Consider the following 25559-nt stretch of genomic DNA (forward strand, 5'->3'; position numbering starts at 1 on the left):
AAAAGGTATTGCTAGCGCAAATGGATCAAATTTTAATTTCAAAAGAAGTGTGGCGTGGTGCTCCATAATGACAGTCTGTTGTTCAAATGGGTGTTGTTTACGGTTCCGCAGGTAGCTGAACCTTTTCCTCCTGCTTGCATCACCAAACACGCCCTCAATGCCCAGTTGGAGGCCGGCCGTGTAAAGTGCACTTCAAAGGCCGCTCTCCCTGCTCCGCCCCCTGCTGCAGCCGAGACGCATTTCTCCTCCCCCCTCCCTACAGCAATGCCCTCCGTCTTGTTTCTTTTTATTCTGAATGTCTAATTTTACCCCGTGTAGAGCTGTGTTTTTTCTACGGGTAAGCAACCTTGGAGACTGCAGCCCATGTCTGCTTGCCTTCAACTGTGTTTTTACTGTAATATATGGACTTCGTGGGCTGTATTTGATTCGTGTTCGGCTCTGTCTAGTCTGTTGTTCAAATGGGTGTTGTTTACAGTTCCGCAGGTAGCTGAACCTTTTCCTCCTGCTTGCATCACCAAACACGCCCTCATTGCCCAGTTGGAGGTGGGGAGCGGCAGGTGTTGATGAAAATGATCTGATAGCTTCTGATGGGCTCGTCACAATTCGGCTTCGATAGTTTTCAGTGACACAGCCTTGGCTTAGTCTTCAACTATAAACGTATCCATGCATCCATTCACCCACCCATTCACATTTGCATCCATCCATGTGTGCATCCATCCACCATCACCTCCAAATCCACCTCCACCACCACATCCACCACCACATCCAACACCACATCCACCACCACATCCACCATCACATCCACCATCACATCGACATCCACCGCCACATCCACCGCCACATCCACAGCCACATCCACCACCACATCCACCACACCCACCACCACCACATCCACCACATCCATGACACCCACCACCACTACATCCACCACCCCATCCACCACCACCCCATCCACCACCACCACCGCATCCACCATCTCCACCACCACATCCACCATCTCCACCACCACATCCACCACCACCACATCCACCGCATCCACCACCACCACATCCACCACCACCACATCCACCATCACATCCACCATCTCCACCACCACATCCACCACCACCACATCCACCGCATCCACCACCACCACATCCACCATCACATCCACCATCACATCCACCATCACATCGACATCCACCGCCACATCCACCGCCACATCCACCACACCCACCACCACCACATCCATGACACCCACCACCACTACATCCACCACCGCATCCACCACCACCACATCCACCATCACATCCACCATCACATCGACATCCACCGCCACATCCACCGCCACATCCACAGCCACATCCACCACACCCACCACCACCACATCCATGACACCCGCCACCACTACATCCACCACCCCATCCACCACCACCCCATCCACCACCACCACCGCATCCACCATCTCCACCACCACATCCACCACCACCACATCCACCATCAACTCCAAATCCACCTCCACATGCACCACCACATCCACTGCCACATCCACAACCACCTCCACATCCACAGCCACATCCACCGCCACATCCACCACACCCACCACCACCACATCCACCACACCCACCACCACTACATCCACCACCCCATCCACCACCACCACCACCGCATCCACCACCAACACCGCATCCACCACCACCACATCCACCGCATCCACCACCACATCCACCATCACCACCACATCCACCACCACATCCACCGCCACATCCACCGCATGCACCACCACCACATCCACCGCATCCACCACCACCGCATCCACCACCACCACCACATCCAACACATCCACCACTACCTCCACCACCACCACTTCCACCACCGCATCCACCACCACCACATCCACCATCACCTCAACATCCACCATGACATCCACTGCCACATCCACCACCATATCCACCACATCCACATCCACCGCATCCACCACCACCACATCCACCACCACCACCACATCCACCACCGCATCCACCACCACTGCATCCACCAACACCACATCCATGGCCACCACCACATCCACCACTGCATCCACCACCACATCCACCACCACCATATCCCCCAGATCCACCACCACCACATCTATATGTGTGTGTGTGTGTGTGCGTGTGGCTCTGTGTGTGTGTAGGTGCAAATGCAATGTTCTTGGATTTTCGTCACAATAAAATACACTGAACATAATCTTCACAAAAGTTATTTACAAACGTTTAAGGTATTGCCATTATAAATCACAATAACTTTTATTAAAGTATTAATTATTTACAAAATTAAAAGCCATTGTTATTTGTAATATCAATACATCTAAGTCACGTAAATACAACACACATTGCATTACAAATGCTATAGGTGTCACATTTGCGAAAGTTAAAACTATTGACATTGTAACTGACAAAGCTATTAATTTTGCTATTTTCAAAACCAACACATAAATAAAAAAGTGTCATTTACAATACCAATCGCTCAAACTTTCCTAATGCGAGACCTATTGCATTTCCAATGCTTGTTTATAAAAAGCATGACACAGTGTATTTTATTTAAATTGTTGATCCTATAAGAGATCTAAATCAATAACATTTTGGTCCATTGATTTGTTGTTCATGTAAAGCGCTCCAATACTTTCAGGTGAGTTCGCTCTATATAAATATGCAAAAAAAATACGTTTCCTACTTGCGCTGTATTTTTTTAACTGCGTGAATACGCTTGCTTAATGCGGTAGTGAGCCCGTATCTGTGCAATTGTCACCAAGCAGTGCAGTTGCTATCGGACCGTATTATTTCTAGCTCCGTCTGTGCAGCCCTCTCCTAATCACAGCGTCGCTTCCCGCCTCCTTCCCCGGATGGCTCGGTAGTAGGAGCTGCTACTATTAATAATGTAGGGTACTCTCAGAGCCAGACCTGAGAGGGATTCCCTCTGACGTCTTGCTTGGTTACCAAACAAACACACAGCAGAGACAGCACCATATATGGCTATCTGCGTCACAGGAACTCCAACAGTGGGCGGGGACGGGGATCCCTACTCGGGCGCGCCTTCTATCTCACCAAAGCAAGAGGATACCGTAAATAGTGCATTTCTACCAAAGTGAAAGCCCGGTTTGTGTGTGGTGCGCGCACGGACATCGTATGTTTGCTATACCCAAGAAGCGTCATATTCCGTTTCCTCGGGTTCTACAAGGATCAGGGAGTACGAAAAATGTGCTTGACGTAACAAGGGGCGTGTTTAGCAGTGTATATAAACCCAGGAGCGCCGGCAAAATTCATTCATAACTTTGCAGAGAAGAGACGAGGCGCACGCGTAATGACATCAGATACAAAATACTACTAAGAGGCACCGGGGAGTCCCCTCCTAGAATACGCAATCCAAGCTTCAGCCTCCACCTCTTCCAAGGCTGATGGTCTCCGCAGAATACGGATCTGACTTTGGCTATCGTGGACTGCACCTGGATTTGACATACCTTTTTTGGTCGGGATTTTTCAGTTTATCGGATCTGTACTGTGAGGCTGAGCAAGTGGATCAACGAGCCGTTTGTAGGACGCTGGAGGGCGTCCGATTTGGGCAGCAGAAACCGCTGATCACTACTTCCTGCACTTAGTCTGGATACATGACCTACGTGGATACACTTTAGAGCATGGAATGAACTGTGTACTGTATCCTTGGGGTTAGGAGTGCCACTACTCGACTATCCAATCGACTCGCAAGCTGTAGGAAAAGGGTGGAAGTACATATATGTTAGTAGCTGCCTTGTGCAAAAGAAATTACTCCAAGAGACAGGAGTGAAAGTGGACTTCTTGGCTTTACATATTAAGCACATCCAACTGGAAGCTAATCAAGGTGCCCCAGACAGAGAGAAAACCAAGAATTATCTAATAAAAAAAATGATCGATGTTGGCTCAGACGTTGCAAAACAGAGTGGTTTGCCATCCAAGATATAAGAAATACGCTCTTTGAGGTACGAGAAACGCTTCTGCTTAGTAAAGGGTACTGCTCAAAGAGGATTAAAGAGAAGGTGTGAAGAACTTACATAATATTTCCTCTATATATCGGTAGTCTTAAAGTGATAACAAATCCTTATAACAAATCTAGTATAATCAAGACGCCGCTTAGATCTCTCGGTCACCAAAAAAATATCCTCCCCCAAGTCATCAGGCACTTCGAAACTAATACAGGATACATAAGGACCTTTTGTATTTAATGTTGACAGCTGGAGAGAAAATGATAACTGTAAAAATTGGACTGTGATCTTTGGAAGTGGTTCATATCGTTACTTCTAGGAGGCAGGTGCTGTACCCTTGGATTCATCGGCAGCTGGTATACCTGGGATTTGTGCATTGCATGGCAAGAAACTCAGGCAGATCCGTGCAAGGGGGTATCTCGCTCTGAAAACCCCATTCTACCATCGGCAAGGGGTCCACCCCAACACTTCTACAGAGTTGGCTTCCGGCAGGCGCCCCCGCCACCTGGGGACATGTATCAAGGACTTTCCGGAGACTACGACTCTCCTTCCCGCTGCAGCTCATCACCCTCAGCCGAGTCCCAGTACCTCTCCTCAGTGGACTCTTTCGGAAGCCCCACCGCCACCGTTGCGTCACAGGTAAGACAGAAGAAAATTTAGTAGAGGAGCGTGTGGTGCACCCTGGCTCCATTGGGCTACGATCTGTGGCTCCATTGGGCTACGGTCTGAGAGAAAGTTTACTACTCTGAATGTACACAATCGTTTCTAGCATAAATTGTGTAGTGAGAAAAAAACTGTGTGCATCATATGGCAGACATGCTATGCTCAAGCTTAGATTGCAGACATTGGTCGCACTACAATCCCTGTTGTATACATGTCTAAACTATCCCCCAGGTCACTAATTCCAACGTAAAGGGGCAGTTCATCTCTCATCCTTTCGAACTGTATAGTAGCAGGCAGCTTCTCTGCACAGTTAAGAATATGATACACTGTTAAGTTTTACCTCTGTCACTTGTAATCGTTCTGTTCAGCCGACTACAATTCCGGTGAGAACTACCCAGAATTTTTACGCAGCGCACTTATGGTGACGGAGATTAAGGTTCTGTTCGGCTACGTGGACTCCCGGTAGCCGACCAAGCTGCACCTCTTTGGTCAAAGCTACCGGATTTATTCATGTTTTGCCGCTCGGGACTCGAGAGACTGTGCGGAATGTGGGAGCTATGCGTAATGGCTGACGTGCTGGAAGTCTCCAGGTGACGGCGGCACGCACAGTGCGCGCCACTGCGCCGTGACGTAGTGCGTTTTATTTGGACCACGGTCCTAGTTGCTACAGCAACCGTAACAGAGCGCGTTTAGGAGTAGGGCTGAGCTATGATAACATTAGTCAAAAGGTGGGGGAGAACGGGACTCTTAGAATTGCACGGGACTCTTAGAATTGCACTGATACGCGCTAAAGGAAGCTTCTCTAACTCTGTTCCTGGCTCACAAGTGTAAACTGCTCGCATTGTTTACTAAACAAGGGGGCTAATTTGAAAATATGTTGTCCGTCTACCCTTGCTTTACGTTGGAAATTGCCAGTACTTCATCAGTGTCAAAGTATATAAGATATATTGAAAATTCAGGTACTATCGCAGACTGTTTGAAATCATGCCAATAGTATTCCTGCGCAAAATGTCTGTTGCGTATTGCTTATTTTAAGGCGCGCATCGCCGATGGGGTAAAAAAGAACTTTAACCCTTCCTCCCTCGGACGTGTGCCGTAGCCCGGGCTGTTGCAGCTTCTAATTCTCAGAAGTTCTAGTTGGTGTGTGCGCTGGTCTTGGACCTCAAGGCCAACCGTAGGCAAAACTTTCCGCATATCATTCAAAGTTAATTTATTGGTAAAGGAACCTTTGTGCTTTCTATTGCTTCTCGTGCCCCTAGCAGTCTCAGGTTTTTGGATAATTAGCCCATTTGTTATATGTAAATGGTATTTACAAAGCACTTCTTACTGAAGAGGCGCACGTTGTTGAACAACCTATCCAAGGATACGTCACATGGGCGTTAAATGCCTAATTTTCACTCTAAAAAGACACAGTAGGCGTACCATGTTATCCGCGGTTGAAGTGGGTGGGATCTGAGGGGCACGGCATGCCCATACTTTTCTAATTTAAGAAAATACAGTACCCTACTTGTTGAAAAGATAACTGTCCCAGGACGGTAAATTTCAAGAGTTGAAATGCTTCAGCTGAAGTGTAAGGCAGAGAGACTCCTGTGCTTTGAAACCGAGGGAAGGGCAGACTGGCCTTCTTGCCTGGGTGCCTGCTTAATTGAAAGAAAAGTAAATGTGTGCAACTGGTTAATCTGCAAATTTAAAGGATGCCTGAAAGCAGGTATTGCTTCTAATTGATGGAATGAATCACTTGAAGATTCCTGATGACACAGGTGTATTCTTTTTGAGTGGCATTGCAAGAGAGTTAACATGGGCTTTTAATGGAAGTTAAGAAAGCAAAATCACTATGTATAGTTTGGGTATGCCTAAAATCTATATTTTGGTAGCACTTTTTATGAAATCTTCTTGCACATTGTATAACGGCCTATCTTATAATGCAAGATTAAAATAATGAATTACATATTCACAGTGCATTATGTCTCAAACTGTGACCTCATAGCACTAAACATACACGTCACTATTCTCCACTGCTCCCAACAGGATTGAAATCTGGGGCTCTCTGGTTTGTTGGAACAGGCCTATGGAGTGCATTAAATGATAGCGGCTTCATAATATACAATAATGCATTTCCCACTGATTACCTTGACTTGCATTTATTTTTCATTTAAGCTGTGCCTTATTTAATGTAGTTACCTGTAGTTGAAAGACCGAGAAAAGTTGCAGACTGTGTGTTTTTTGGTCACACTCATTAACCGTGCCCCCTTCGCGCACAGCATCACATTTACCATTCTTTTGTTATTGCACTTTGACCACTGCTTATCATAGCGCTGAGCTGCCTGTTCCATCTTTTTTCCTCACTTAGAAACACCGTCCTCTTGTTAACCAGCTGCAGCACAACGACCAGGTCACTTGCACTATCAAAATGCCTAGAAGGAAGTCACCAAGCTGCAGAAAGGCTGGAGTTTAGGGATTAGCAGTGGGAAAAGTTATACCTATAAACCATTCTGATAGTTAAGAGTCCCTAGAACTAATAAAGAGCTGCATAAAGTGACCAATGGGTCCGCATGCCCTCCTGGTGCCTCCAACTTCCTCTTGACTCATCACCCAGCATTTCTTAGACTCACAGTATGAAATAAAAGTGCTGAATCTCTCAATATGTCTGAACAATGCACCAGCACTGAGCCTCTACACAACTGAGAGGTGCTGGACTCATTCTTGCCCAAGGCACACTAACCAGTTGCTCAAACCAGCGCTCCTCACAAACCTGTGCGAGTACTGACGAATTTGAAGGCTTAGTTATAAAGAATGTTGTAAAGAAGGGTTAACACTTCCGTCCAAGAATTACATAGCTGACAGGAATAAAACCACCAAAGAAATCCACACAAGACAATCATCCACAGAAAAACAGGAAAGGAAAACAGTGTGTCTAATCCGCAGAAATCGACCTGATTCTTCTGACCGTACATGATGAGTCTGTAACATTTAAACACAGACAGTAAGACAGAGTTTAACTACGATTTAGACAATCTCTCAACAACTTATCTCCCCAATATTGAAACACAAATTGGAAAAAACAGAGCTCACCCTAAAGCCATTCAAAGTACTTGACGCAACAAAGCATGAATCCTTTAAGCTTTCTCAATCTGTATATCCGTTCATGGTCTCTATTGGTGCCTCTCAATATCCAATGGCCATAGCTTTGTTCTGGCAGGTATCAAAAATTGAGCTTCAAATCAACATACTGCAATCACTGGCCTGCTGCCTAGAATGCCTAAGCATCAAACTGGATCTCACTGAAGCCAAAATATGGGGCAAGGTGGAAGGATGCTCTTTTCTGTGTACCCTTATCATCGAAAAACTTGAGTTCACTCCTGGAATCTTGTTGAATTTAGTTGCTCCTAAACTGTTTAAAAAACATAACTTTTAACATCTCAACTCACACATAGAACAGAACTACAAAACACCCATAAAACTACCCATTCTTACCCAAACTCAACAGGAATCAAAAACTGCTCCAAAACTAGTACAATGCACACTCTTTGAAAAGATCCACTCTAGAGAGACAAATCAAAAATATTCATGTTGGGAGGACGTCCACTAACATAGAAAACATCTCTAACTGGCAATCAAGTAGAGGGAAGCTGGAGGACCATCTACATCAGTGGCACCAGCAACAATTCTTGGCAAGAACGTCCCTTCAGAGGTGCAGACTACTGTAACAGATATGGCTCCTGAGTTTTCAAGAATGGCCACGTATTACATGGAGTGTACTGTTATGACTTCTGTGAGCCGTGTGGTACAGCTATTCACAATGCTGCAAAAAATCATACATACTAATTTATTTTTTGCACATTTCTCAGTGCGCATTTTTCAAATTCTTCCTGTCCCACATGCCATTTTTGATTCCATAAAAAAGAACAAAAAATCTTTACTACTTTACAAAACCACTTAAAAAAATAAAGTACAAAACAGAAAATCATGTCACCAGGAAATAAAGGAATATCATTGGATAATATTCTTTTTCAACTAAAAGATTAAGAACACACCCATTTATGTATCTAGAACATTCTTTAAGAGGAGTTTATAGTGATCAGCAAGAAGCCAACGAAAGGCTGAAGGACCCTCAACCTTCAGTAGCAGCCACAACAACATCGAAGCCAGTCATTCCAAAGTCCAATCTCAACTTAAAGATTTGGCTTTACAGTTTTACCCAATGGCATCATACCGGATTGTGGAGTTATAGTGACTGCTGGAGAGCAGTCCATAGCGGCCCTCAGCAATGCTGCAAATAATAATAAATGTTGATTTTTCTAAAAAAAATTGTCCCTTCATAGTTTTCCTACATTAGCAGGCATTGTATTATCTTACAAAATGGGTATCTAATATCTGTGTTGTTCATTTTATTATCTTGTAAGTTATTGTAACACTACTTACATATAACTTGTCGTATAGACCAATCAAACTGTCCATCTACAAATAAATACATAGCTAACTTTTGCCAGTTATCATTATTTACTTTTTCACAGTCTGTGTTTAAATCTTCTAGTAAGTTCATCGACAACATACCCAAACATACTCTGTTTTATAGACAACACTGTGTTAAATTTTGTAATCTCTTTAAAACGATCAGCTGTAATATGTATGTGTCCTGTTCTGCAACTCCTCCTCTTAGCAACTCTTCATTTTACCTAGAATTCTTCTTAGGACCTAAGAAATGAAACTATACATCATCACAAACCTTTTCTCTGTCTGCCACACTACAATACAAAAATGTTCTATTAATTTCTCCTAAACATGAAGCAGGAGTTTTCACGTAGCACAGCCTCCTAACTAAAGTTCACATTGTCGAGTGGTATAACTTATTTTGTGTTTTTAAACTTTACCTTGGAAAGCTATGTAGGAACTTTCTTAATATATCAATGGATTGCTGTCTAATACTACAAACACTACTTCAATTCCATTTGTATACTGTACCCTGACTATGCCTTCCTTGTACCTCTTCTGCAATAACTTCTACGTTTCTAGGTACCATCACCTTGATATTGGAGTACCATTCTTCATTTCATAACTTTGCACTCTTTCATCAATAGCATGAACTAATCTGTTATCCTGGACATAGCTTTCTTCATTAAATAAAGGCTCTGTACTAGTAGAAATATATATTTATTCAGTTTATACAAAAATCATAAAAGCTCATCAATATCACAAACCTATACAATAATGTACTAAATGAATTCATTCATAACAACATGTAAAAACCTATACTTTAGGAGTGGTAAAAAATAATGATCCTATAAAATATACAGTTCTACTAGATAAAACTCCCAGAACAATTAAAATCAACTAAAAAAGCATATTATCTAATTCATATCCGCAGCATTTGGTAGCTAGCCTCTTAGGCGCTAGTGTTTATCTCAGTAAACTAACCTGTAACAGATATCCCGGTAAGATATGAGATTGCTATGGTTAATGTAATATGAATCCTGGTGGGGATTCATATTCCATTAACAGTACATTACATAATCATTAACATTATTTTGAGGGCAGTTTCATCTTCCTAATCCTAAGCCTCCAGGTGTACTACAGGTATCTGGGCAGGGTAAAGACTAACCATTCAGTGCGAGCAGTTCAAAGAATTTGAATCATGTCTTTTAAGTGGTTCAGCTAAAGAATGTAACAAATAGGGAATAGACAGGTTAGTCTTATTGCAATGTATTCAGGGCAAAAAAAACAAAAGATGTGTTTCATTTTCATGGGCAGCCAAGTAGGCGGGACAGGTGGGTGAGATGTTAGCACCATTCCGGTGACTGCAGAATTCACTGACTGGCAAGATGACATATTTAAATTTTAAGAACAGGGATTTCGCTAGCGGAGGTTCTATGGTGTTTAAAAACTCCTCTTGATACATATGATCTTTAAAATCCCCAATCCTCCTTGTGTGGGCCCGGTTCTTCCCCCATTTATCCATAAATTGATGATGTGGTCCCAGTATCTCTATTTTAGATATGTCAGATCTGCTCTCAATACTCTCCGGCTTTGTCCAGAACTCACTCTTACCCAATTTGAGCATCCTTTAGCCACCAGATACTCCCTTTTGTGTCTAATGCTATAACAGCAAGCAGTGATTGTCTCAGGGAGAGTGGGGAATTGTTTGATCAAACTCGAATCCAAAAAACGAGGAGCCAAAAGCCAATCATATGTACTACATTTTTTAGCCCCAAGTCCAAGCTATTGGGAGTCGGGGGGCATTTTAGGGAAGATCCAGGACTGATCTTATAAAAACGTTCTTGGTTTTTTCAATCACCCCAGCCTTGGTGTGACCCAATAGCTGTGGCTCCAATGGCCTTGGCTTGATAAACTTTGGTAACTGGGGCAACAGGCCTAAAAGCTGACAGTTTCATTTTTTTTTTAAAGTCTAGAACTTGCAAGTTGGAGTGCTAGATGGCTCTTTGCAACTTGCGGGGCCCATATTAAGGAGTTCATCAACCTGATCCACAGGTAGTCGAATTGCATCACCCGCTCCAATGGGGTTTCCCCCCTTTTGACCATCTCCCTATATGACTTTTGAGGATTAAAGGCCATACATTTGTTTTTTGTTATAACCATTTCCAGCCCAAATTTCCTGCACATTACTAATAAAAGATTACATTTTGGAGCCTCATCAGCGGCCTAGAAATGAGTAGGGTGCCATCAGGAAAAAGCAGAGATACCACTCTTTGGCCAGCTAATTTGGTACGGTCACCTCTACAATCAGACAGTGTTTCAATTAATCCATTGATATATAGGGTGAACAGAGTAGGTACCAGTACACATCCTTGTCGCATTCTCCTGCTCACACTTATCCTATCGGTCAATTTACCATTCTTCCCCCAACTCACTTGGGCATAATCATCCCTGTGTAGTCTAATAATGGACTCTAGTAAATAACTGGACCCCTATTATGTGTAAGGCTATCCACACTTTTTTCCACTGGACTAGATCAAAGGCAGCTTGCAGGTCCACTTGAAGTATGTATCCATTCTCCACTAAAAACGGTACACTAGTGACTTCTATTCACTAATCTTTTCTTCTGGTTTTGTCTCCTCATGCACAACACTATTTTGTCAGGCGTCTTCATTCTATTTAGAATCTGAATGAAGAAAAGCTTCCTCTTCAAATCAAAGGCCTTATCATCTACTCTCTCAACTTGTTCTTTCTGTTTCACTGCATCTCTCCTTCTACACTTTAAAACATTTCTCACTAAATTTACAACCACTCTACTACAAAACATCCTGGCTCTGATTTCCTCAAACTGCTTCTGTCCCCTGGTTATGTTGTATCCATGTTTGTTACAATCTTGTCTCTTCTTCCAATGTACACTTTGCCCACTCTTGTTGTTTCTCATAGTCATAATTGTGTTTCCTTTATTTTGTAATCTTAGCAACTGTCCACATATATTTTAAATAAATGACTTTCTCCTCTTACCAATAGACCCTTATTTATTTCAGCACTATTTCTGCATTTTGCCCTTTTGTACCTAATTTCTGCAGAGTTACTGTAGTTACTTCTGCTGCTTTTTCGTCTGAGCTTTTGTAGGCATTTTAACTGTGTGTAGGTATGTATGTCTTGTTCTATAAAAAAACAATATTTTAAATATTACCCAAGCCAACGTACAAACTACTTTGCGACCTATTTACACGTAATACAAAAACAGTTTTAATGGTATGTTGCAGTTTTCAATCTACAGCTGAACCTAGCTGTACTACTACGTGCACTTGCTTCAATATATCAAACCCAAAACAAAATACAAAACTGTATTTATTGGTTACCTCAACATTTTAGCACCATGTCGTACAACACAGCTGAACTATATCTCACTTCTAACTTATACATGGTGAAAGACCAGTTTATACCTTCTAAAGTAAATATCAACATGAACATCAAGCCAAGGGAGTGTATTTACATGCCCCATGTGCCAAAGCATCACTTTTTTGACACATCATTAGCATAGTGTAATGCTTCATGTTTACAAGGCCATGTATTGCCACTCTGCGTGGCTTTTCGTGGCCATGTAGATACGGGCCCTTTTCATGCAGCACTTTGCATGAAAGGAGCGGGCCATGGGTGTTGCTGTGGGTGTTCCCATGCAACACTAATGCGTTTTGCCACATTCCCAGATTTAAAACGATTCGTACACCTGGGAATTAATCATAATCAAATCATGGGAGGTTTTGGGGGCACAAGAAGAAGACATGCTTTTATTTCTCCTCATTATTTCCTCTTTCAATGTGTGCTGCATTCTTCAGCAGACCTAGAAAAAGGAAAACACCTCGTGATGGTTTTTGTGCAGGAAGGTGTGCATTCCTGCACACAAAAAAAACCCTACAACACAGCCCGACTTGCACCATGGTACAAGGGTGCCTAAATTGGAGCATGACAGCCAGTTGTGTGCCAGCGCAGGGGAGCGCACAGGGATCCATCATATTGATGTAAATATGATACATCCCAGTGCTTTGAAAGTAATGCAGCACCGCGCTGCCAAATTTCCCAAGTGTAGAAGTACATACAGTATCTCAACACTGTGAATCCAAAAACACACCATAAGAGCTGTTTGTGTGCCTCTCTACCACCGTGTCTCTGGTGTATTGAGTATCTTAGGGCCATATGTATCATCATCCAGTTTTGCGATTCTCAAATAGCGATAATTAAGAAATCGCGATTTGAGAGTCGCATATAGGTATGTATGTACAAAATCGCATTTTTTTTGCGATTTCTTAAACTTCCTTAATTGCGATTTGCAAATTGCGAATCGCAATTAAGGAATACTTTCCCATTTATTTCTATGGGCCTCCTGGCCCATAGGAATGAATGGGAAATTATTCTCAGTTTGCGATTCGCAATTTGCTAATCGCAAATTGCAAATAATTTCAAGGGTGCAGGGGTATCCAAAGGAAACCCTGTTGCACCCCTGAAATATGCATGGGTGCACATGTGGCGGACATACATACCCTAAGGGCATGTATGTGCGTCACATGGCACTTTCAAAAATGCAAAAATTAGCATTTTTCATGGAATTCGCAACTTACCACCAACTAGAAGTTGGTGGTAATTTGCGATTCCTTCAGGACATTTTGCACATTTTTTTTGCTTCATACATTGCATTTGAGGAATCGCAAAATAAGGAATCACAAATTTTGCGATTCCTTATTTTGCACCAGATTTTAGTTTATACATACCATTTAGCAAATTCGCATTTGCAAAGGCTGAAATTCTGTGAATTTCGGCCTTTGCGAATGGGAATTTGCTTGATACATATGGCCCCTAGTACTTTATCAGATTTCAATTTTAGGAAACACTGCGTATAAAAATCTGCACATTAATCTATATCCAACCATATAGCTTACTGATTCTTCCAAGTACTTGCAAAGAGTGTGCGACAGGTTGCATTTATAATTTCCCACATGGTTCTAAAAGTCTACATATTCCTCAGTAACACATGTAAATACATGGGTTGGTGGTTGAATACATCAATACTCCCTGGATGATTGAATGAGTGCATAGGTTGTGCCTAGGTGATTCCCTGAGGATACAGGTAGTGCCTAGATGATTCCCTGACTATGTCATAACTTCATGAGTCATTCCATATCTGCATACTTACTGCCTGTGTGTTTGCATGATTATACCACTAGTATCTAGGTGTTTGGATGAGTGCATGAGCAGAGCCTGAAAGATTAGACAAGTGTGTGACTAATGCTTCAATAATTCAATATATGCATAGATACTAGTGGGATGATTAAATGAGTGCAACTCTAGTGCCTGGATGATTGCAAGAGTGCATACATAATATATAGGCGAATTATAGAGTGCATGGATAGTGCATACATGGTTTAAGACTATGCATAGCACCTAGCCTATTGGATGAGTGCATTAATAGTGTTTACAGCGATTGGATGCTGCCCATTTGTTTTTGGTTGAGCCAGCAGGTAGTGCCTGAGTCTTTAGATAACTACATGGGGAGTGCCTGGATACTTGAATAAGTGCACCAGTAGTGCCTGGCTAATTAGATGAGTGCATGACTAGTGTCTGAGTATCTGCATGCGTCCATTGCTAACGCTTGAGCGATTAGTTGAAAGTAAGTGTACTGCTGGGGTGATTGTATTAGTGCAAGACAATTGCCTCAGTAATTAAATGACTGCATAGGTACTGAATGGGTGATAGCTTTACTACAATGGTACTCTCTACGTAATTAGATGAGTAAATGAGTGTGCTTGAGTTTTTCATCAGTGCACATGTGTGCCTCAGAAATTCATTGACTGTGTGGGATGTAAGTGGTTGTTTAGATGGCTGAATAGGTTATTCGCAAATGTTATAATGATTGCATAGTTACAGCCTTGTTGATCGCACAAGTAAATAGTTAGTACCTAGATGATTAGATTAATGTATGGGTAGTGCCTGCATAGTGCAAAGACTACATAATCTTTGCCTGCCCGATTGCAAGAGTGTCTGGGTAATTAAATAACTTCATGGATAGTGAATCACTAATTTTATGACTACCTGACTGGTGGCTGGGTGATTGCATGAATGCTTGAATACTGCCTGACTGACTGTGAAAGTACCTTGATTACTGCTAGATATATAACAGTTGTCAAAAAAACTCTGACTCATTGGTATCTCCTTCTGTCGGTATCTTACTGTATATATGCTTTTCTTCTGAGATGTGTGAGTAAAGTCTAGGTATCACACTTGATATATAATTGCACACATGGCTCTCTAGAACCATACATTGCTTTGTTACTGAGCATGCACATGCATCAATAAGTTTCTAAAATGGAAAACAACATTTTGAAATTTTTCAAAGTGCATCATCTTTTGCACATGGTATAACTACATAATTTCTCCAATATTTCTTCTGCTTCTAAAACATATATTCAGCATATCTCAAACAAAAGATACACTCGAAAGGAACCAAGCACAAGAACTCTCGAGGCATTCTACACTATTAATGCTCCTCTATTTTAACCAAACCATGTCTATAGAAAAAACACTACCCTCACAATATAAATTACCTTTTTATCAGCCTTACTGAACATAGATCACCATGTAAACATGTATGCGATTTCTCTTTTTTTTTTTTATTGAACAAGACAGTAGGAAGACATTGGCACATTAAACTCTTCATAATTAGACAAAAATTTCAAACAATATACAAGAGACAACCCTAGAATATGCAATACCACTGCGAAAAGTGCAAAAACTGCAATAGCGTACGACTAAGCGTACCGATATTAAAGTGATAGTGCAAGATAGTGCAAGGAAAACAGACTGATATAATACATCGACATTCCTATTGTAATTTATACAAAAGAAAACAGCCAATATAACGCGACGAGGATATCATTGCCGTTCTTAAAATGCTAATACAAAAATGTGCAAAGTTGGCTAATATAAAAACAACTGATAAAAGAAAAAAAACCATCAAGATTACTATACGGTTCATAAAGTGCTAATGCTATAAAATGCAAGAACCGCCGGTTTTAGAGCAGCAAAAGTATTATTGCAATTCTTAAAGTGCTTTTGCAGTATCGTGCAACATAGGCTAATATAAAAAGAAAACTGATATAAAGCATCAAGATTACTATACGATTCATAAAGTGCAAGTGCAATAAAGTGCAAAAGCCACCGATTTAAAGCAGCAAAAATAGTATTGCAATTTTTCAAGTGCTAATGCAGTATCGTGCACAATTGGCTAGTATATACGATAAAGTGTACAAACTGCCGATATAATACAGCAAGTATATACTACAAATTTTTAAAGTGCCAATGCAAAAACATGTAAAAATGGACTAAAATAAAGCAATAGTAAAGCATCAGCTTCCTTTTATCGATTCCAGCTTCTCAAAATATTTCCAATTCCTTTCAAATCTTGCAATCGCTCCCACCCTACCTGCATAAGCTCTCTCAAAATTACATGTTCTTCTCATTTTATTAAACCATTTTAATTGACATGGGATCACCGCAGATTTCCAATTTTGTAAGATCAAGGACCGTGCTACAACAGTGGCAATAAAAATAAATACTTCTGATTTATTGAACCTATTCCTTTCTTTACAGATACCAAAAAGGGCCACCTCTGCTTCTGGTAGTAGTATTTTCCCAATTGCCAGCTCCATATGTGCGAAAATCCCTTTCCAGAAAGATTCTAGCTTAGGGCAGGAGAAAAAAATATGATACCAACCTCCCTGACCCCTAGTTTTGCATCTAAAACATTTATTCTCACGTTCAGGTAATATTCTCTGCAAAGCCTCCGGGGTATAAGTAAGTCAATCTGTCTTCCTCCCGGAGCCGTGTGCGGAGTTTGGAATAGTTCGCATCCACCATAGCTGGGATGGTGGTGCCCAGGAAGACACCCAAGTAGGGGACTGTGGAGCTGGACAACTGCACATCGTGCTCGTCCTGCACTTCGGAGAGGGTGTCAGGCGATAAAGAGATGCTAAGGGCGATCGATTTCTCCGCGTTGATTTTGAATCCTGAGGCAAGCGCAAAGCTATGCAGTTCGATAAAAAGCGCCCGTAGCGATTGTACCGGTTCGGTAAGAGAGAGCAGAACGTCGTCTGCGTAGAGACTAATTTTGTGGATATCGCCACCAAACTTGATGCCCTTGATAAGGGCGTCCTGCGGAATCCGGCGCGCTAGCGGTTCCATGTAGAGGGCGAACAGAATGGGGGAAAGGGGGCATCCCTGCCTGGTCCCCCGTCCAATCGAAATTCGCGTGGAGGTGTGTCCATTAACTCGTACCGCGGCGTTAGGCTGCTTGTAGCAGTTCGAAATGCGGGTGCAGAGGACTTTCCAAAAGCAAAATTGCTGTAGGGCCTGTGCTAGGTAGGGCCAGTGCACTCTATCAAATGCTTTTTCAGCGTCGATTGTGAGTAGCATTCAGTCCGGCCGAGCGCTGGACCCTGCCTCGATGAGGTGAAGTACACGTCTGGTGTTATCACCAGATGAAGTAGTGTGGCTCACTGGTTAGAGGCGGCAGACCCGAGAGCAGAGGATGGCCCGGGACCAGGGTTCGATTCCCGGCGCGGCAGGTTTCTGGACCAGGGTCAGCGGACTCGATAATTCTCTCGCCTCGGTGCCCACTCTGATCAGCGATCACACTCGGCAACTCTGGGCATTAGCTTGCCTCATCTTCACTAACGGCCCCACCAGACCGCCGGGGATGCCTGGTCTCACCCTGGAGATACCCATTAAGGGACCAACTCTCAGGGAAGCCAGGAAGGGTTTCGCAGCGGTCGAAGCGCCTTGGGACCCTACGGGTAAGTAGTGCGCTATATAAATGCCTATACATCACTGGTCTGTCGCTGGGGAATGAACCCCGCTTGATCCGGCCCCACTAGCTGTTGCATATAGGGGGTCAGTCTGCTCGTTATTATGCCCGTAAAGAGTTTGAAGTCGACATTCAGCAGCGAGATCGGGCGATATGATCCGCAGCGGGTTGTGTCCCTACCCGGCTTTGGGATGACAGAGATCGACGCCTCCAGGAGTTCTGCGGGGATGGCGCCATCCTCATCAAAGGAATTGAAAAGGTCCCGTAGGAGGGGGGCCAGTTGGTGGCAGAACGTCTTGTAGAAGCTGGCCGGGTAGCCATCTGGGCCCGGGGATTTTCCAGGTTTCAAGCGGGAGATCGCTGATATCACCTCCTCCAAGCCGATGGGCCTGTCAAGGAACTCCGCTTGAGCCAGAGTCAGGGATGGGAGATTTTCCCCCGCAGTCTGCTTGCCAAGAGTCGCCCACAGTGGTCCCCTCCAGTGTAATACACCTGCTTGAGGCGTAAGGCAGCATATCCCGCAGCGTCCTGATCCAGAGCAGCCTGCATTTTCCTTTCGGCGCACAATTGCTGCCATGCTCGCGCTGCCCTGGTTCGCTGGTGCAACTGCTCCAGTTCCAACACTCTTTGCGTAAGGTCTGCCCGCTTTTGCGCTCTTTCCCTATTGTCGGCCACGGCTACAGAAATAAATTTGCCGTGCAGGACTGCTTTCAACGTCGCCCACTGAGTGGCCCGTGAGGTGTCTGTGTTGTTGTTGTGGGTCAGGTATTGAGTTATAGCGGCTTTAATCCGCTCCACCGTGGAGGGAGTATGAAGCAGGGCCTCTCTGAGGCGCCAGTGTCGCCTCTGAGGGGGCGTCGCGGGGAAGAGGAACGTGGCCACCACCGGGGAGTGGTCAGAGAGCGAAGCCGGCAAGATGTCCACATCCAGTGCTTGCGCTACCAGTGGGGAGGTGCATAATCGGTAGTCCAGCCTAGCATATAACTTGTGGGCCCCGGAGTGGTAGGTGTAGGCGGTACTGTGTGGGTGGGCATGTCTCCATAGGTCAGTAAGGCCGAGGTTCTGGAGGTAAGCTTGTCCGGCCTTAGAGAGGGCCCCGACCTGGCCCCATCATTGGCAGGAACGGTCCGCTGTGTTGTGAAGTACTAGATTAAGGTCGCCCCCCAATAGGAGCCGGCGCTCTGTTAGCTATGGCTGCTGCTAGTGCCATCCTTAGAAACACTTCCTGCCCTTTGTTGGGTGCATAAATTGAACCCACTATCAACGTCTGACCTGCTAGTAAGAAGCGATGTACCAACAGTCTTCCCTTAAGTTCAGCCTCCCGCTGTAAAACCTTGCCCGGGAATGACCTGGACACCAATATCGCCATCCCTGCAACTTTCTTGGAGGAGGATGAAAAAAGCTTAGTAGGGAAGGCGCTGCATTGAAGGCGAAGCTGGTCTCTGGGAAGGAGATGTGTCTCCTGTAGGAGGCAAATGTCCGCTGCTGAGTGCTCTAAAAGGGACAAAACTGCCCGGCGCTTAATGAGATTGTTGAGGCCCCTCACATTCAAGGAGAGAATTTTAAACGTGGTACGTGGCATCGGGCCTCAAAGTGGCGTCTGAAGCTGTGTGTGATGTACCAAGGACAAAAGGGAAAAAACAGAAGGCCCTAGTAGTAGGTGAACAGGGGGAACCCACCCCGCAACAACCCCTCCCCCCCAACCATCCCAACGATGAGTCCCCAACTTGTGAACATTGTCCCAGGCCTGTTTAGTCACAGTCCAGGCCTGTGGTAGAGTCTCGAAGGAGGGAAAAAAGTGGCAGTGGCGACCCTGAGGCCTCCCTCATGGTCCCATGGAGCTGAATTGGAGTGCAACAACACCCCCATCTGTGCCCCCTCAGGGCCCCTCGCTTGTGTCTCTGGAGGCTTCCTGTATCGCTGCTGCGTGTTCCATCGCCATTGTCTCGGGGTCCGGCTTAAGTCCCTACTTGGACGGACGCCCGCGTCGTACCGTCTGCCAACCATCTCTCGTCGTCCGCGGGGACTTCGGTTGGAAGGGCTTCTGTGGGGTCCCCCTCGGCGGCAATGCCCAGCTGATTGCACCTCTCCCGGAGGGACCTGAGCTATTAGAGGGACCCTTTCCATTTGAAGATGAGTCCAAAAGGATGCCCCCAGGAGTATGCGATTCCGTTGTCACGCAGGAAGGTCGTTGCCACTTTGAAGGCCTTTCTCTTTTGTAGAGTAATCGCAGACGGGTCCTGAAAGAGCTCTACCTTGTGACCCTGGAAGTGGAGGGGTTGCTTTTGGTGCACCACTTTCAGGATACGCTCCTTGAGGGGGTAGTCGGGCAGAAAGGCAAGGATATCGGGTGGTGGAGCAGATGCTCGGCGTGCTAGACCAGGCGACCAGAGGAAAAGTGTCCGGGTGGATCGAAGATCTGAAGAACCTGAAAGCAGAAGGGACAGAGTCTGGGTCACTTGCCAGTGACCAGGATTACGATAGAAAGCTGCCAGCCAATGTCGGGTGATTTCAGATGAAAAGGTGAAGTTTGTCTCTTCAGCCACGAGGTCTAGGAGGCGTCGACGACAACCAGGAGCTGGATTCGAGCTGTCCCACAAAGAATCTAGTGGACGGCAGTGTCGGTATCCGGATTTGATCCAACAACCCTTGGCAAACGCAATCCACGCATGATGTTGAGATTGGCTTTGGTGCAGGCCAGCAAGGTCTGTGGCGCTTCTCCTTTGTAGGGAAGCTGGAGCAACCCTGGAACAACCAGAAAAGTAAGTTAGATTTAAAACAAAGTCTTTGAGGGGCTCACTAGCCAACGGGCAAGGAACCGCAAAGACGCATTGATCTGAAAACGCAAAAGCGGGGTCCACGGGACACTCGTGGAGTGTGGGTGCCTGCGCTTCGGTGCAAATGGTGCTCGGGCTGGGGCTTCAAGTACCCCAATGCACAACTGCGAGATACCTCTGGAGTCGATGCAGTTAGCAAAATGCAGGATGTCCAGGCGTTCCGGTCTCACATCTCTCCTGTCCGCCACGGGTCTCAGCTTTGTTGTGAGCGTAGGTCGGGTCAGAGATGTCTGGAAGTCCATGTCCTGTGTTGCAGATTCTGTGGGATCCGGCGGGAGCCTCGAAAATGCAGACCGTCAACGATGCTGTTGGTGCCTGTTTGAACAGTGTGGTCACTCCTTGACCACAAGGGAGATGTATTTTGTCTTCCAGTCGAAATGGAATGTCGAAGGTCCAGGATTTATGTTTCAGAGTTTCTTCCAGGGTAATCTAAAGTCCTTGGGATTGGGATCCTATACTTGTACTAAGTTTAGAGGCTGGACTACCTTTAAGGTCCCTCCTGTGGGTAGACCTGGGAAGGGGGTAGTTACACCCCTTTCCGTTTGTCCAGTTTCACGCCAGAGCTGGGGCAGAGTGCCCCAGCAACCGGTTTGAACTGGGAAATGCATGGAGCACCTAGTGTGCCCCAGGCAGTGTCTGGAAAGCATTCACTGAATGCAGCCCTCCCTGCCCCAATACACAAAAGCCTGTCTGGGGAGGTGCCAGCACCTCCTTGGACAGGAAACCTATTGTCCAGGCCTCGCCTGCCGGAGTTTCGTCCAGCAGCAAGAGGGCAGACTCGTGTCTGTGGCTACAGCTTTTCATTTTGTGATGCTGATGCTCGGTTTAACTTGAACCGGGTTTACCAGTAACTACATGTCTTCTCCCTCTAGAAGGGTGGAATGCTACACCCACTGCCAGGACTGGCGGGGGGGGGGTAGTATTCCAAAGTGTTTGACACGTTACACGACATGTTTTGATAAATCCAAACCAAAGTTAGCATTAACCGCGAGGATTATAATGCACTTAAGAGTATATGGTATGGCTATATCATAAAACAGCTATAAGGAGATGGTCCCGAAAGCTGCAGAGGGACTCAGCTCATGCTAGGGCACCCTCTCACATAAAACCAAGCACTCTACCTCCAGGATTATCGAGGTCTGCCATAGGAGTGACTTATAGGTGTATATGTGTCTATATATGTATATAGACATAGGTATACTATAGCTAAGTAAGGGGTGATTATACCACCTTACCCAGGCTGTGTGAACAGACCTGTGGTGTCAGTTTGGAAGGCAAAACCAGGGGTGGTACAATAAATGCTGCAGCCCCTGGTGGGCCTAGGGTGCACCTATGCCCTGGGTACCTAGGGTACACTATACAGGGGCTCACAAGGGTGACCCAATAACCAATCTGGTATGTACATGGTATCAATTTAGAGAGAGAGGACAGCTAGGCTGAGTGCCTGATTAGCAGGGCCACAGCCAGACTAAAGTCGAAAAACCAGAGAATTACAGCAAAAAGTGGGGGTAACCATAGGACCCTACTCTCCTACACAACCCTCCTCCCCAACGCAGGGACATTAAACTAACCTTGACCAGTTGAGTCTTCATGTTCTAAGTGGAAATATCTGGAGAGTCCATCTGCATGTGCATGGTTACTCCCAGGTCTATGTTCCACTGTATAGTTCAGCCCCTGTAGGGAAATGGACCACCTGAGCAGTTTGGGATTTTCACCCATCATCTGTTTTAGCCACAATAGGGGCTTATGGTCTGTCTGAACTTTGAAGTGAGTACCAAACAAGTATGGCCTCAGTGTCTTCAGTGCCCAAACCACAGCGAAGGCCTCCCTCTCAATAGCTGACCAACTTTTCTCTAGGGGTCAGCCTTCTGCTTATAAAAGCTACTGCTGGTCTTGACCATCTTTATTCAATTGTGATAGCACCGCCCCTTCGCCCAACTCAGAAGCATCTGTTTGAACAATGAATTCTTTAGAGTAGTCTGGACTTTGCAGAATTAGTGCAGCGCACATGGCCTGCTTCCGGTCATCAAATGCCTTTTGACAGTTGACTGTCCACTGAACTTTCTTAGGCATTTTCTTGGAAGTTAAGTCATTAAGGGGTGTCACAATGGAACCATACCCCTTGACAAATTTCCTGTAATACCCATTCAGGCCCAAGAAAGCTCTGACCTGAATCTGGGTGGTTGGAGCAGTCGAGTCCATTATGGTCTGGATTTTGCTCTGCAATGGTTGAACCTGGCCTCTACCTACAAGGTGGCCCAGGTACACACCCTGATTCTGCCATATCTGGCACTTTGTAGCCTTGATAGTTAGGCCTGCCTTTTGCAGGGCCCCCAAAACATTTTTCAGGTGGATCAGGTGTTCTCCCAAGGTGGAGCTATAGACAGCAATATCATCTAGATACGCTGCACAGTAGTCATCCAGGCCTGAGAGGACTTGGTTCACCAACCTTTGAAATGTGGCAGGTGCATTTTTCAGACCAAAGGGAATTACCCCACTTTGATAATGTCCACCAGGGGTTGCAAATTCTGTCTTTGGCTTTGCATCATCAGCTTGTCTGATCTGCCAGTAGCCAGCTGTCAGGTCAAATGTGCTCAGAAAATTGGCAGCTGACAAACTGTCAATGAGCTCATCTGCCCTGGGTATTGGATGGGCATCTGTCCTAGTGACAGCATTGAGACCTCTGTAATCCACACAAAACCTCATCTCCAACCATCTTGGGTTTGAGGTTTAGGCATAAGGACTACTGGACTGGCCCAAGGGCTCTCTGAGGGTTCAACGACTCCCAATTACAACATCTTCTTGACTTCTGTTCTGATACAGTACCTGACATGATCAGGTTGCCTGTAAATCTTACTTTTAAAAGGTAGACTGTCCCCAGTGTCCACTTCATGAGTGCACCAGGTAGTCTAACTTGGAGTCAGTGAAAACATACGTCTGTAGGCCTGCAGAACCTGTCTACAGTCACTCTACTGCTGATCAGCGAGGCTGCCTGCCAAGGCTACACCATCAACTACTCAATTGTCAGGGTTCTGAGAGAGCAGGTCTGGGACAGGGTCACTCTCTTCCTCCTGTCCTTTATCAGTAGCCATGAGCAAGCCCATGTCTGCCCTGTCAACACATGGTTTCAGTCTGTTGACATGAAGCACCCTCTGGGGGCTCCTTGGAGTTCCAAGGTCAACCAGATGGGTGACTACTCCCTTCTGTTCAACAATAGTGTGGGGTCTACTCCAATTGTCTTGGAGAGCTGCTGGGGCCACAGGCTCCAACACCCACACTTTCTGTCCTGGCTGGTAAACCATCAGTATAGCCTTTTGGTCATGCCAGGCCTTTTGCAATTCCTGACTAGCCTCAAGGTTTTTGGATGCCTTTTTCATGTAATCTGCCATCCTGGAGCGGAGACCAAGTACATAGTCCACAATGTCTTGTTTGAGAGGTAACTCCCAGCCTTCCTTCACCAGACAAAGGGGTCCTCTTACAGGATGCCCAAAAAAAAGTTCAAAAGGGCTGTAGCCAACCCCCTTCTGTGGGACCTCTCTGTAGGCAAATGCAAGGCAGGGCAGTAGGATATCCCATCTTCAGGGAGACCCTTAATCATGCCCTTTATGGTCTTGTTGAATCGTTCAACTAGACCATTGCATTGTGGGTGATAGGGTGTGCTGAACGTATAGTTCACTCCACACTCTTTTCACATTGCAGTCCAGTAACTAGACATGAAGTTTGCACCTCTGTCTGATACTACCTCCTTAGGGAAACACACTCTTGAGAAAATTCTCAAGAGGGCTCTTGCCACAACAGGGGATCCAACAATGTCAATCCCAACTCTTTCAAAGGGAACCCCACCACAGGTAGTGGTATAAGGGGGGGCCTCTGTAATGCCACCTGCTTTGCCACTGGCTTGGCAGGTCACACAGGAGTGACAACACTCCTTGGTGTCTTCTGACATGTGAGGCCAGTGAAAGTGAGGGACAAGCCTGTCCCAAGTTTTGTTCTGGCCAAGATGTCATGGGCTAGTGTCAAAAGGAAGCCCCTGAATGCCAAAGGTATAACCAACCTCCTGGAAGCACCAGGCTTGGGGTCTCTAGCCTCTGAATACAGGAGCTCTTCATCCCAATAAACTTTATGGGTTCCACTAGCATTCCCTGCAGCCTCAGCAACAGCTTGCTGTGTGAGGGGTCAAGAGAAGGGCAGTCAGTTCAGTTCATGAAGCTTTATTCGGTACATAGTAAAAATGACCACAAAAGCATAGCAAACAGGCAACAGCTTGCTGTGTGAGGGGTCAAGAGAAGGGCAGTCAGTTCAGTTCATGAAGCTTTATTCGGTACATAGTAAAAATGACCACAAAAGCATAGCAAACAGGCAACAGAATTAAAAATACAAACATGATTAAAAACTCATACTTTTCCTAAAAGCCATCGATTTACATATAAAACTGGCAGTATAAAAACATACGTCGGGGTGGTCCAAGTTATATAACAAACACATAGCATCCTCCACATTTTAAACTCCATACTTGAGAAATAATGGTTTTAAAAAGGAGATCCTAACGTTCTGAAATAGGGGACAGTCAAACTGCTCCTGCCCTGGAAGGTCCCCCTGTTCCAAGAAACTCAACCTGATCAGGCTCAAGCTCTTCTAGGAAGTTTCTTCTTCAGGCTCACAATCTGATTCCTCAGAAGGCTGATCCTCATCCTGAGGCAGGGTGGGAGGCACTGCCTTTACCCTACTGCTCCTTTTCGTGGTAGGCAACTGGCCCATTATTCAAGAATCCAGTGCCTGTTCAGTGTTACAA

The 25559-nt window shown here is 45.1% G+C and overlaps 1 protein-coding gene across 1 annotated transcript in view; it reads left to right on the top strand.

Annotated features, from left to right (window-relative positions):
• The first annotated feature begins 3282 nt into the window (after positions 1 to 3282).
• Positions 3283 to 25559, top strand: part of FOSB (FosB proto-oncogene, AP-1 transcription factor subunit) — an 89879-nt gene continuing 67602 nt past the window's right edge. The window contains exon 1 of the mRNA XM_086936732.1: positions 3283 to 4615. Within this exon, the coding sequence (XP_086792858.1) occupies positions 4490 to 4615 (126 nt within the window). The 5' untranslated portion in view covers positions 3283 to 4489. The remainder of the gene's footprint in view (positions 4616 to 25559) is intronic.

Source organism: Lissotriton vulgaris, chromosome 9 (genome assembly GCF_964263255.1).
Source record: "Lissotriton vulgaris chromosome 9, aLisVul1.2, whole genome shotgun sequence".
In the NCBI taxonomy this organism is placed as follows: domain Eukaryota; kingdom Metazoa; phylum Chordata; class Amphibia; order Caudata; family Salamandridae; genus Lissotriton; species Lissotriton vulgaris.